Genomic DNA, 13,641 nt, shown 5'->3' with positions numbered 1-13,641 from the left:
CCCCCCCCCCCCCCCCCCAAAGCTCTCTCCTAAGGGGTGCTGCAAAATATGATGGCTGACTGTAAGAGATATGTTGCTAAGACAAATAAAAGTGGAGACAAAGGATCCCCCTGCCTGACTCCCCTTTTACATTTAAAAGGTTTTCCAGTCACTCCATTGAGAAGCACTGAAGATGAACCAGAAGAGAGGATCATGTGGATCCATTCAATCCACTTAGCAGAAAAGCCCTTATGTCTGAACATGTCTATGATGACTTGATGCTCTATTTTGTCAAAAGCTTTCTCAAAGTCTAACTTCATGATCACAATTTCTTTTTTACTAGTATGACACATATGCAAGAATTGGAAGGCCCATGCAAGGCAATCCTGGATAGTCCTTCCCTTAAGAAACCCATATTGATTTGCATGAATGACAGTCAGGATAACTTCCTGCAATCTGTTAGCCAGCAACTTGGTGATCAATTTGATAGAATAATTCAGTAAAGAAATGGGCCTATAGTCATTGACACAAATAGGGCAATCCTTTTTAGGAATCAAAGTGATGTATGACCCATTAATGCATTCTAGATTAACTGAGCAGTTCACAAAGGCATCACATAATCTGTAGAAATCTTCTGATATAATGTGCCAGCACTTTTTCATGAAAAAACCATTAAATCCATCCGGCCCAGGAGCATGATCAGGAGCCATTTCTCTGATAGCTTTGTCAATTTCATCTTTGGAGAATGGCTCATCAAGCACTGGGAGTTGCACAGATTGAATAAGGGAGGCAAGATCAAACTGCATTTCATTAAACTCAGAGACCCCTAATCTTTCTTTGAAAGAGTTCCAGAGCACACCAGCTTTCAAGTCGTGATCACTAACAACTGAACCATCTGCCAGTACTAAAGAAGCAATGTAGTTTCTTCTGAAAGAGTGTGTTGCCATGGCCTGGAAAAGTCTTGAATTTTCATCACCAAACTTGACCCACCGCACAGTGGATCTCTGCTTCCAGTACACCCTCTTGGCCTCCAATAGATTCTGCAGATGGGACTTCACAATTTTCCTGAAATTTGATTCAGTAGTGCTGAGGCTTCTTTGATCTTCCAAACCATCTAACAAGGCCAAGACCCAACTGCTGTTGTTGATGAGTTTGTTCAGCTTAGAAATCTCTTTGCTCCATTGCTTAAGCCCCACCCTGAGTTGCTTGAACTTACGACTGATAGTTTTCGCCATATTAGCAAAGAAAGGATTCGAGTGCCAATGAAGCTGCACTGTGTCAAAGAATCCGGGGAAATCTGCCCAGACATTTTCAAATCTGAAAATGGATGCTTTTAGAATGTGTGAGTCCATCTTGACAACATAAGGAATATGATCAGAAATTGGCTTGGCCACATGTAGCAGGAAAAGACAAGGACCATGAGGAAGAGGTAAAAACCCAATCCAACTTCTCAAGCAAAGGATCGTCTTGCATGTTACTCCAAGTATATTGTCTGCCCTCAAAAGGGATGTCGACTAAGTCCAGGTGATGAATGAGATCATTGAATAAAAGCATGTCACTAACACATCCCCCCAAGCTTATTCCTATCAAGGTGATCGAATGAAGTTAAAATCTCCCAACAGGATCCAATCATCCAAGCTTGTGGCATCAAAATTGTAGAGCCAGTTGACAAAGGCAGCTTTCTCGGCTGGAGCAGATGGGCCATGCACATTAGAAACATGAAAGACCAAATCTGAGGTATTTGAGCTGAGCTTCAAAGTGATAGCATAATTATTTTGATGCACTACATCTCCTCTGAACAGGCTACCATTCCAAGACTATAAGCAAGACACCAGAAGCCCCAATAGAGGGGACAAAAACAAACTTATTTAAGTGCCGAGGACAAAATTTGGAGATATAGGATTGGTCAAAGGAATCTCTTTTGGTTTCTTGCAGACACACAATACTGGCAGCACTCTCAGTAATTTTGTTTCTGATATGATCCCACTTGGGCTGTGAGTTAATGCCTCTAATGTTCCAAGACAAAATACTCCAAGGTCTGTTGTGATTCATTATAAAAAGATTAAAATAGCATCCAGGATCAGCCCAAGCACACACATGGACTCATGAGAGAAGCATGAAACAAAGGCTGTAAACAGAGATAAAGAAAGGTTCCAACATAACACCATCACTATTCTGGAAGGTTTACAGCCAACTGCTAACAAAAGAACAGGACTCAAGCAGGAGTTCCACATCAAGTTCCAAAATAAGTCCCTTCCCAGAACCAGGGACAAGGACACAAACTATCCCTATTACAGCTAATCATCATCAGAAGCAAGGAGGGCTTCAGCTGACACAGTCTGAGACTGCATCTTGAGGAATCCTGTGCCTATGGCCTGCACAACCTCCACTGGAAGATGAGGAGCTGTCGTGGAAGCCTCCTCAGATACTCCCTGGTACAGAGACATTATCGCCAGCGGTTCCCCAACAGCCTCCTGAGCACCATCAGTCTGAACACTAGCCTGGTCCTTGAAGCCGTTCAGGTCCTTGTTCAGGCGTGAGCTTCTACGCAAGAACTTAGACTCCAGAGGGCCCTTCGGCTTTCTTGCCCGAGGCTTGCGAGGGGTCTTGCGAGGGGTCTTGGTAGGCGGCATCTTGTCAAGAATCACCACATCATTGTCTGACTGCTCTGAGGCATCGAGAGGATCCACCAGCACCTTTGCCAATTGCCATAGCATATCAGATTTAGCAAGAAAAGATGGCACAAGGGTATCAAGATTAACGATTACACGACTGATATGAGAGAAGGAAGTTGCAGGTGATTTAGCATGCAGAACAGAGGGCAGATTAATCACCTTGTCAAGGATGGAGCGAAAGAGGCACAAGATTAGAGGGAGTCTTGTCTGCAGAGCATGGGCCATCGGGATGTAGTCCTTGGTCACCGGAGGAGTCAACAGAGCGATCGCTAGATCATCATTGGTGCGCTCAAGATTGAGAGCAAGGCAAGCTCGGGGACGAGGTGGAGGAACATATGGCAGCACCTGAGGGGCCCAGGTGAAGCCTGGTGGGAGGTGGGGGCGAGGGTCGATGGCGAAGTTGGCCATGGGAGGTGGCGGGGGAGGATCGGCGGCGGCGGTGGCAGGTGAGTGAGGATGGGGAGGTGTTTCCGAGGAAGGCGAAGGGTCGGTTGCCTTGGAAGCCAGCGGAAGAGGAGGGACTTTAATGCGCCACTTCAATCCAGAGCCAGATGGGCCGCCTGATGGGCTGGGTTTAGGTCGAAAAGCTTTCGAGTTTTCCAAACTGGCCCGACAAAACCGGGAAATGTGACCAAAGCCGAAACAAAAACAGCATCTGATTTGAGATTTGCATGCAGCTACCCGGAGATTAAGCGAAAGACACCGAAAACAGCGTTGATCAGGCGCCTGAAACTTAGGAGGAGATCGCACACGCGAAGAACTGGATCTGAGACACGAAGAGCGATCAGAACTCTGCTCAGAACGATGACCATGAAGATCACGGGAAAAGTTCTTAACAAAATAATCATCAGGATGAGAAAGCCGATTAAACACTGATTTAGAGGCAGGAATATGCGCTTTAACGGCTGTGGCATATGATTTTCGGGTGGACTTTCTCATGGCGATAGTCCACTCAGCCTCCTGCTCAGCGATCCAAAGATCATAGTCATGTCTCCAATTAGGTCCTCCAGAGCCCCAAAGAGCAAAGTACACATCAAAAGATTTCCATTTGAAGAAGCCCAATTTGTAAACCAGGAACCCAACCTCCTTGGAAAAGACCGAGAATCGGTACATTGCACCAGAGAGATAAACAACTCTAAAATCAGTGTCAATGCCTCTAAGGCATGACTGCAGGATGAGGCCAACGGGATCCGCATTGAGGCAGATAGCGGAACGACCAAAGGATACCACCAAGAACTCATAGGAAGAGAAGGCAGGGGAGAAACTGACCGGTGAAGAGAAGTGAGATTGAACAGTGCGTTGGATCTCCAATCCCGGACCAAAATCGAGATCCGAGAGGCCTCCCATGGTAGCCTAAAGGAAGGATCACCATGGCTGCCGAGAGGAGAGGGAGTCGCCAGTCCCATTTCCGACTCCTTAGCCCTTAAAGAACCTGACATGACTCAATTGAAAGTTGGTAATGTGGAAGAGCATACTACATTCCTTGACTTGCCAATCATTTAAAAGCTTAATTGCATGTGTGTTGCTAATTTCTTGTTCTGGGTATTTTTCTTTGTGTGAGTTCAATTATTCAACCAAACAATTTGTACTGTTGCCACTATCCGTTCCTCTACCTAATTGTGCTTCCCATCTTTCTCTTGCAATCAATGGGTTCCCTTCCAGAGCACCTATGCATTTCCTACTGAAGCTAACAAACCCTGTCCTTTTGTTCCAGGATTTAGTGATGGAGGTCCAGAGGACGCTATGCAGTACATTCCTGGACTTCACTGGCAACACCGAGGAAGAGAGCGAACTGGAAAGCCTCATAGACATGCAGCTCATGGCTCTTCGCAAGGTGTTCAGGATACCTCACAAACCATTTGATGAGACCCAGGGCCCTACCTCGAAGAAGCTGCTGACCCTCTTCAGGTCAGGGAAGCTTGGTCCGTTCATCCTCGACGACCTTCCGGATGAGCAGTAAATGCAAAAGTTAATCTGCCTATACGAGTCCTTCCTTTTTCTCTGTGCAGCTGCTGTTCTGTGATGGAAGGAATTGGTACCAGCTGTACGGTAGATGGCATCCTGCAGTGAGCAACCTGTGAAGCAAAATCTCAAGTAGCCAAGAGCTGTTGAATGCTGATGTGTGCTATCCTTGGTATGCAGGGTACCCTTTTTCAGATGATAGGACCTTAGGTCTTGTTAATAGCAGGATATGTTTCTCAGTCTCCCTAGTTGGCTATTGGCATAGACAGAACGTGGCTTGCACCCTGATTCAGAATTGAAATGCTGGGCCTTTGATAGTACATTTTCTGGTTAGTACTTGTAATGGTGGCTGTTGCTTCGGAAATCAGAATGCGGATGCTGCCGTTTGTGAGGGAGGCCTGCTCATGTGGGGCTGCCCGTCCTTGGACACCAAAAGATTGAATTTGTATTGAACGTTAGGAACTCCGGCTTTCAATGCGTGTGGGATATTGTTGAACGAGGGAGAAACGATAGAGACGAAGGAGAATTGAGCCAACTCAACAATCATTCATTTACTCGTGTGGTATTTGTACACACGTGCCGCAGCTAACTGCCTAACCTGCCCGAGTCAGCCGGATCTGAGCACAAGAATAGCTGGATCTGAGCTAACTTTCTCCTATGTTAGGGAAACATTTTTCTTTTGTTTCTATGGCACAAGTTAATTTATATTCTATAGGTTACATAATGTGTGCAGTGCATTTGTTTTAGTATGCTAGCAAATATGTCACTTTATACATAGGATCCACTAATATTAGCTCCATCTGATTCTGATTCTCTATGGGAGTTGATTCTCTGAGGAAAGTGATTCTCTTTGATTCTCTAGCATAAACTCTTAAAATTAGGATGCAGAATCACTTCACATGACCACGATAAGCTACGTTTTCCAGCTTCCAGCCTATTAGTTCATTTCAGAAAATCATTTCACAGAATTAGCAAAGAACTGAAAAACTGTATGACAGAGCTCTTGTTGGATTCAGCAAAGAATCACCTCTGGGAACTCTGCTGAAACGAACCGGATTTTTATTTTTGAGAATCCGACTCCCTGTAACCTTGTGATAATCCCTGGATCAATAGCTATCACGTACAATATTGGATATTTACATCCAAATCAACTTGGAATATGAATATTGTACATACCCCTTGGGCTAAATGACAAGCAAAATTCATATGCAGTGGTAGCTAGGGCTTCAAATCTTCATCTCCGAATCTTCACCATAGGCATCCATGAGCGAAGCAACATGATCCTTCCTTCATGAATTTTTCGTGATCGGGCTTTCACTCCAAGTCTATACCTACACACACAAACTGTCCCAAGGAATAGAACAGGTCCACGTCACCATCCGTATGCAAGCTTTAAGTGGTTTAATTCTAGTATTCAAAAGTAGTCAAGGAGTAGGCTCGGGTTTCCTATGCAGTAGCAAGCATAAAGAATAAAACTCCATATCCAGCATCCCAATCTCTTGACACATCGGGTACACCCGTCTCGATAGGGTCCCTATCACCAACATCCTATCTCCATACTAGGGTCGAGGCAAAGACTTCCTCTCTTCGCCTCTCAACAACTACAGCCGGATCCTAAAGGCAGAAGAGAGCAACTCTTCTCCCCGACTGCAATTGCAGCTCACCACACTCATATATAGCTAAGAGGGGGAGGTAGAGATATCCCCAAACAATGGAAAGTCGTGATGTCACAGGGTTGTCCATGACCGAGTACACGGCTATACATATAGTTTTAACTCTGCAGAGTGTGTACACCTGGACCCATCTCAAAGTGAGCGCAACCGGTGATCAGCCGACTAAACATCACTCTACCGAGCGAAGTACCTAGGAATTACGATACCATCCTGCATCCGGGTTTGGATGCAATCCCCCGCAGTGGACCACCCCAGAACTGTGAGGCACTCCCACCAGGACCAATCGGGGGCAAAAGCAAATCAGGAGGCTATAAGTCAACACCTCTACCCCCTACACTAATACTCTATCCTACGGCAGGTATGGTACCGCACTTGCCAATCTCGATCCGGGTCTAAACCCATAATTCAACGAGTGGCTTGCATGTTTAACATATTCCCGTGAAGCATGACGACCCGCTCGGTTTCAGACCGGGGCGAGCTCCTAACTCCCACAAAGCGACTCCACTACTTGGATCGCAACGGTACCCATAACAGGTATCACCACCAACTCCTATGCTCCTCAACCATGTACTGGCAACAAGTACCAACAGGGAATGTCTGAGAACGAATCCCGAGCCCCCAATCCAAAGATTGGGTTGTGTAAAGCTCACCACCGTCAAGTGTCCCAAAAACACTTTCTCCTGCCGGTTTTAACCCCACTCACACCAAGAATCCTATTCACGATATCCCATACACATGCAAGCATCGCACATAGCATATAAAAGTAGTATGGTAGTAGGTCGAACAAGGATTCAAGGCATAAAGTAGGCTATGCATGGTTTATCATCATCATGTGAAGAAATAAAGCGCTAGCATTCTAATTAGCAATGCTTAATGGGTATTCAAATCGAATGGGCATGAACCTGGAGTTGCTTCCTTCCTTGTAGTGGTCCTCGAACGGCTTCAGCTTTGACTTCAGCTCCGAATCTTCGACAAGTCCCAATTACACGATTTTCATAATTACTAGGGGTCTAATTGCAAAGAAAATCCAAAAGAGATTCATAGAAGACTTGAACAAGATCAAGGACTAGTCTATCGTGTTCTTCATGATTTTAGAAAAATTATGAAACTAGTTCCATAATTTTTGGAGTTAAGATGAATTAGTTATGAATTTTTGAAGTTTAAATCAATTTCTATATTTTTAAATAATTTGCAAAATTGAGAAAATTCATAGAGGTGACACGTGGCAGCCCCAGAGCGTGCCACGTGTCTTGTTGATGTCATTAGTGGGCCCTGATGACGTTAGCGTTGACCTGGTCAATGGGTCAACTGTTAGTGGGCTCCACGGCTGATGTGGCACCCTGCTAGCTATAGGTTAGCTTTAGGCCGGCTCTAGGCTAGCTGTTAATCCTAGGTGGCGGCTGTAGCTAGCTATACGATGGGCTGAGTCAGCTTCCACGTGGAGGCTATATGCAGGCTATAGGCGACTGCAGGCCGGCGGTAGGGGTGACACGACGGCCCACGTGGTCCTGACGCGGCTGGCGCCACAGATCCGGTCCGGAGGATCTTCTATGGCCCGTGCGGCCACGTCCACGTGTGGCCCCTTATGTGGCTCCTCTCCTATTGGCTGGCGAGGCGCTGCATGTCAGGTGCTCAGTGTTTTGCCACAGAGGCAGTTTGTGGAGGTGGTGCACGGTCGGGCGGCGCTTTCTATGGCGACCGACGGCAAAAGGCGGCAATGACGACCTAGGCAGCACGGCGGTGACCTCTGGAGCCAAAAGGTGCGTCCTGTTGGGCCCTAATGGCGGCGAAAGGCGTGCAGTGGCGAAGATGGCGGCGGCACCTGCAAAAAGGGCACGGCTCGATGGCCAGCACACAGACGCAGTGCAAAGCGGTAGTGAGGCAGCGGCGCACGGGCACGGGGTCACACCCCGGCCGCAGCGTGGCGAGCACGCCCGTGGGCGATGTTGCGCGCGCGGCACATGTCTCCCCGGCGGCGTTGGTCAGCCTAGCGCCTAGGACACGGCGGCTACGGGAAGGTAAAGGGCGTGGAGAGAGGGCGGCGTACCGACAGCTCGTGGCGACGGTAGTGATGGCGCGGTGGCATGGCGAGGCAGTGCGGACGTCTTCTTGGCAGAGGCGACGCGGAGGGTCCCGGGTGCGCGGCGCCTCCTCCTCTTCTCGGCTCCCTCCCTCTTCTCCAATGCCGGCGGCAAACAAGGGGGAAACACCAAATTTTGCGGCTAGGGCATGGGGTGGCTGGCGTGGGGGCCTATATAGGCGGCGGCTAGGGCTTGGAGCGCGAGCGGACAGCAGCGATGAAGCGAGAGAGGTGTGGTGGCTATCAGAGCTACCCAGTGCAAAAGGGAGGCGCGGCGCAGCAGCAGTGGTGCGGGTGGCTGTCGCTATCCGCGCTCGCGTGCGGCACGCGTGAGGCCGTGCGGAGAAGAAATAGTAACAGGGCGCCGGGCGACTGATGAGTGCGACTGGGATGGCAGCGGTGAGCGGGCGTAGGCGGCCTAGCTTGCATTGCGGGCCGTGTTTTGGGCTGCTGGAGCGGCAGGCCTGCGGCCTTTTGGCGAGGCGGGAGCGGTGCGGCAGTGGCGGGCCGGATAGGCTGGTTTCTGAGTTGCGATGGCGGGGGTGGTTTCGACCCAGGCGGAAGTTGAACAGGCCGGCGAGGTGCAGGAGGTAGGCGGGTGTTTGCAGGCCGGGCGCGGTTTCGGCCCAGGTGGGTTAGGGGTTTGGTTAGCTTTTGATTTTTAATTTAAATTTGAATTTAGAATTCAATTTTGAATTCATCCTAAATAAAATCCAACTAAAACCAAATAAAATCCAACTCATTCGTGCAAGGGTCATGGCTAAATATTTTAGTGCACCATTTTCGTTTACTAGAGATTTTGGGAGAGAAAGAGAAATTTTAACCTTAAATTGCAATTTATTTTCATTGCTCACACATTTCAAATAAAATTTTTGAAATTACCACTTTTTGCATAAATTAACATTTCGCAAATTTGCGGGATGTTACATCTGCTAAACGCATCCTAAGTTTTCCCCTCCTTGGCTTGTATATTTTGGATGGTGTGGTTGTTGGTTTATCCTTTTTTGGAAAAGCTAACGGTCACTGGAGCAGTTCAAGTGACTCCAAATACATGGTTTTATATTTTTGTAGTGTTGCCATTCACAACGCTAGGTTTTTCTTCCGCAACTCTAGAAAGTTTATAGTGAGCTTGGAGTTAGGATTTTGAGGTTTCAGGATTGGTTTTTTAAGAGAGCGATGGGCTCAGCGGCGAGGCTGCCGTTGGGTAGGCCGACCAGTGTAGCGGCATGCTTGGGCAGTGTGGTAAGTCACGAGACCGAGGGTATGTTTGGAATAAAGGAATGCAAAATACAGGAACGAAAAAACTGCAGGGACGAAAATGTTGGGCTATTTGTAACGTAGAAATGCATAATAAAATAATTGAGTTACATATGAATAAAACACCATTAGTATTGGATACACATCTAATTAACTGGTGCTTTGCATATCTAGTAACACTCCTACATGTGGGACCAATGGTCCATAGACTAATGCACCGACAGCCAAGGCACAATCCAACCTTATCCTCCCATCGTTCATTCTTGCCTGCTAACCTGCTCTTGTAGTCAACGCTCATCCTAATGGCGCACGGGCCGGAGCTCGACGAGGTACGGCGAGCGCACGCCGCTACTCCTCTTTTTTCATTTAGATTTTTATTTCTTGCTACTTTTCCTTTTCCCCTGTTCTCGGGTAGAGGCAAATCAGCGTCGCAACGAGCAGGAAGAACGGAGGTTAGCCTGGTAAGCGCACGAGTTTATGCGCGCGTATTGCAGGAAGTTTTTCCAAGAGCTCCGAGCATATTTTTTTATTCCTCCAAAAGTACAGGCATGCGAGCCGTTCTTCCGGAAAGGTTGCCGCGACTTCGTTCCAAACATGCATACGCGGATACGCCATTCCTTTCCTCCGGAATGAAAACCTCCACTTTTCCTACGATTTTCCCACGTTCCAGACAGGCCCTGAACCTCACCAAAGTTGAGGTACAAGATGCTGGTGTCATGCTCGTAGGAAAGAGAATACAAAATGGAAACAGAGCAACAGTTCGAATTGGTAAAGGCTTTACCTACCAAGGATAAAACGTCTTATTAATGTATAGTTATTTCTTTCAACAAGGTTATTCCGCTGGGGCCACACATCAACAATTTTAATGACATAACATGCTAATTATAAAGAGAGAGGGAATGAGTTTCATCAAGATGAAATTCTGTATACAATGCTTCCTGATAGAGTCGGAGTGCCCGATCTTTCGGTGAGTGAAGATAAATTCGACTTGGTGGAAGTAGACCCTCACGATCCGACTACGACGAGCGAACCCGAAGCGCCAATGCAATCGCTGAACCAACTCCCGATGGTTACCAACCTCGCTGGTGCGAGATCAGCCTGATCACGAAGATCGATTCCTGTCCGCAATCGAAGAACGAACAAGAAAGAGAGGCGAGCAATCTAAATATCACTCGAAGGTGGAGTTCTGAATCACAAGGACAGCGCGTATTTGCGCGTGTTCAAGAGTAGCTAAAGCTAGATGTAAAACAAAACTCAAGTCGTAAACAAAAAGGACTCGGACTAAATAAAGGGGGCGCAGCCCCTGGAGTCCGAAGGGGTCACGGCGCCCAACCCTAGGCGCCCCACCTGGGCTGCCCTGTTGGGCCATCTTCTTATTCCGATGGGCCTTCGTTCCTTAACAGCATGATGAAGTTTAATTCTCTCGCACGGGCTCGAGTGATTGGCCCAACTGGAGGAGCAACTGGAGGCGCCTGAGGTGCTGCTGGTGTAGATGTACTCGTGGTGTCCTCATCATCCTCCCCTTCTTGAACTGAAGTCGTCCTCGACGGCAACTCCTCATCTTCGCCCACATACGGTTTCAAATCTGCAACATTAAAACTCGTGGAAACACCAAACTCCGCAGGCAGGTCAAGGATATAAGCATTATCATTAATCTTGGTTAGCACTTTAAAAGGACCAGCCGCACGTGGCATCAATTTAGAACGACGTAAGGTAGGAAAACGGTCCTTCCTCAAATGCAACCAAACCAGATCACCCGGTGCAAAAGTAACATGTTTTCTCCCTTTACTACCCGCAACCTGATATTTAGCATTAGCAGCAGCAATGTTTTGTTGAGTTTGCTCATGCAAGCTAATCATTTGATCAACATGTGCAGCGGCATCTATGTGTGGGGTGTCCTCGGCATCAAGTGCAAACAAATCAATAGGCGCCCGAGGAATATAACCATAAACAACTTGAAAAGGACACATCTTTGTAGAAGAATGCGTTGCATGATTATAAGCAAACTCAACATGAGGCAAGCAATCTTCCCAACGTTTCAAGTGTTTATCTAAAACAGCCCTAAGCATAGTGGACAAGGTTCGATTAACCACCTCAGTTTGTCCATCAGTCTGAGGGTGACAAGTGGTGCTAAACAGCAATTTAGTTCCCATTTTATTCCATAGTGATCTCCAAAAATGACTGAGAAACTTAGCATCACGATCAGAGACTATTGTATTTGGAATACCATGCAAACGAATAATCTCGCGAAAGAACAATTCAGCAACATTGCTAGCATCATCAGTCTTATGACAAGGTATAAAATGAGCCATTTTGGAGAAACGATCAACAACCACAAAAATACTGTCCCTCCCCTTCTTAGTTCTAGGCAATCCCAAAACAAAGTCCATAGAAATATCAAGCCAAGGGGAAGTAGGAACAGGCAAAGGCATGTACAAACCATGGTTGTTTAATCGTGACTTAGCTTTCTGGCAAGTAGGGCAGCGGGCAACAAGGCGCTCAACATCAGCGCGCATCCGGGGCCAAAAGAAGTGGGCAGCCAGCACTTCATGCGTCTTGTAGACGCCAAAGTGCCCCATGAGACCGCCTCCATGCGCTTCCTGTAACAACAAACGACGAACCGAGCTAGCTGGAACACACAGCTTGTTAGCGCGAAACAGGAACCCGTCCTGTATGTGAAATTTGCCCCATGGTTTGCCATGAATACAGTGGCCGAAAGCATCTTTAAAATCAGCATCATGCACATATTGATCCTTCACAGTTTGCAAGCCAAAGATTTTAAAATCTAACTGTGACAGCATGGTATAGCGACGAGACAAAGCATCAGCAATGACATTTTCCTTCCCGCTCTTGTGTTTAATAATGTAAGGGAAAGACTCAATGAATTCTACCCATTTAGCATGACGACGGTTCAGGTTTGTTTGGGTACGAATATGTTTTAAAGCCTCATGATCAGAATGAATTATAAACTCACGATGCCAAAGGTAGTGCTGCCAAGTATGCAAAGTGCGCACTAAAGCATAAAGCTCCTTATCATAAGTAGAATAATTCAAGCTAGCACCCCTTAATTTTTCGCTAAAGTAAGCAACCGGTTTTCCTTCTTGTAATAAAACAGCACCTAGCCCAATACCGCTAGCATCGCATTCAAGCTCAAACACTTTAGTAAAATCAGGCAACTGCAAGAGAGGAGCATTGGTTAACTTATCTTTCAAGGTGCTGAACGCAACCTCTTGTGAATCACTCCAAGCAAAGGGAACATCCTTCTTTGTAAGCTCATGTAGAGGCGCTGCAATGGAGCTAAAATCACGAACAAACCGACGGTAGAAACCTGCAAGGCCAAGAAAGCTTCGAATTTGTGTAACCGTGTCGGTGTAGGCCACTCCCGAATGGCATCAATCTTGCTGCTATCCACCTCAATGCCCTGTGGAGTAACAACATAGCCAAGAAACGAGACACGTTGTGTGCAAAACATGCATGGGCGCGGCTGGTAGGGTTGGCGAGCAGCGGAAAGGCGGCGGCGGCGAAAACTAGGGTTAGATGAAAAAAACGAGAAACAACAGATTAAACACAAGTAACCAGCAACAATTGAACGAGTAGGCACACAAATTCAACAAAGACACTTATTGAAAGAATGTGCGAGGCTAAACGGTTGCTGGGACAAAGGATCTAACCTGAAAAAAATTTGTTTTGGTTTTTGTGGACTGTAGGAAGGGAAAAACACTCGGTAAAACTCACCGATCAACCTGGAAAGCTGATACCACTTGATAGAGTCGGAGTGCCCGATCTTTCGGTGAGTGAAGATAAATTCGACTTGGTGGAAGTAGACCCTCACGATCCGACTACGACGAGCGAACCCGAAGCGCCAATGCAATCGCTGAACCAACTCCCGATGGTTACCAACCTCGCTGGTGCGAGATCAGCCTGATCACGAAGATCGATTCCTGTCCGCAATCGAAGAACGAACAAGAAAGAGAGGCGAGCAATCTAAATATCACTCGAAGGTGGAGTTCTGAAG

The 13,641-nt window shown here is 47.0% G+C and overlaps 1 protein-coding gene across 1 annotated transcript in view; it reads left to right on the top strand.

The window, feature by feature from the left end:
* The window catches only part of LOC101752795 (short integuments 2, mitochondrial), a 13,292-nt gene extending 8,130 nt beyond the window's left edge, over positions 1-5,162 (top strand). The window contains exon 8 of the mRNA XM_004979168.3: positions 4,369-5,162. Within this exon, the coding sequence (XP_004979225.1) occupies positions 4,369-4,614 (246 nt within the window). The 3' untranslated portion in view covers positions 4,615-5,162. The remainder of the gene's footprint in view (positions 1-4,368) is intronic.
* Positions 5,163-13,641: the final 8,479 nt, after the last annotated feature.

The sequence above is a fragment of the Setaria italica genome, chromosome VIII (assembly GCF_000263155.2).
Source record: "Setaria italica strain Yugu1 chromosome VIII, Setaria_italica_v2.0, whole genome shotgun sequence".
Lineage (NCBI taxonomy): Eukaryota > Viridiplantae > Streptophyta > Magnoliopsida > Poales > Poaceae > Setaria > Setaria italica.
This window is presented reverse-complemented; position numbering and strand designations above follow the sequence as displayed.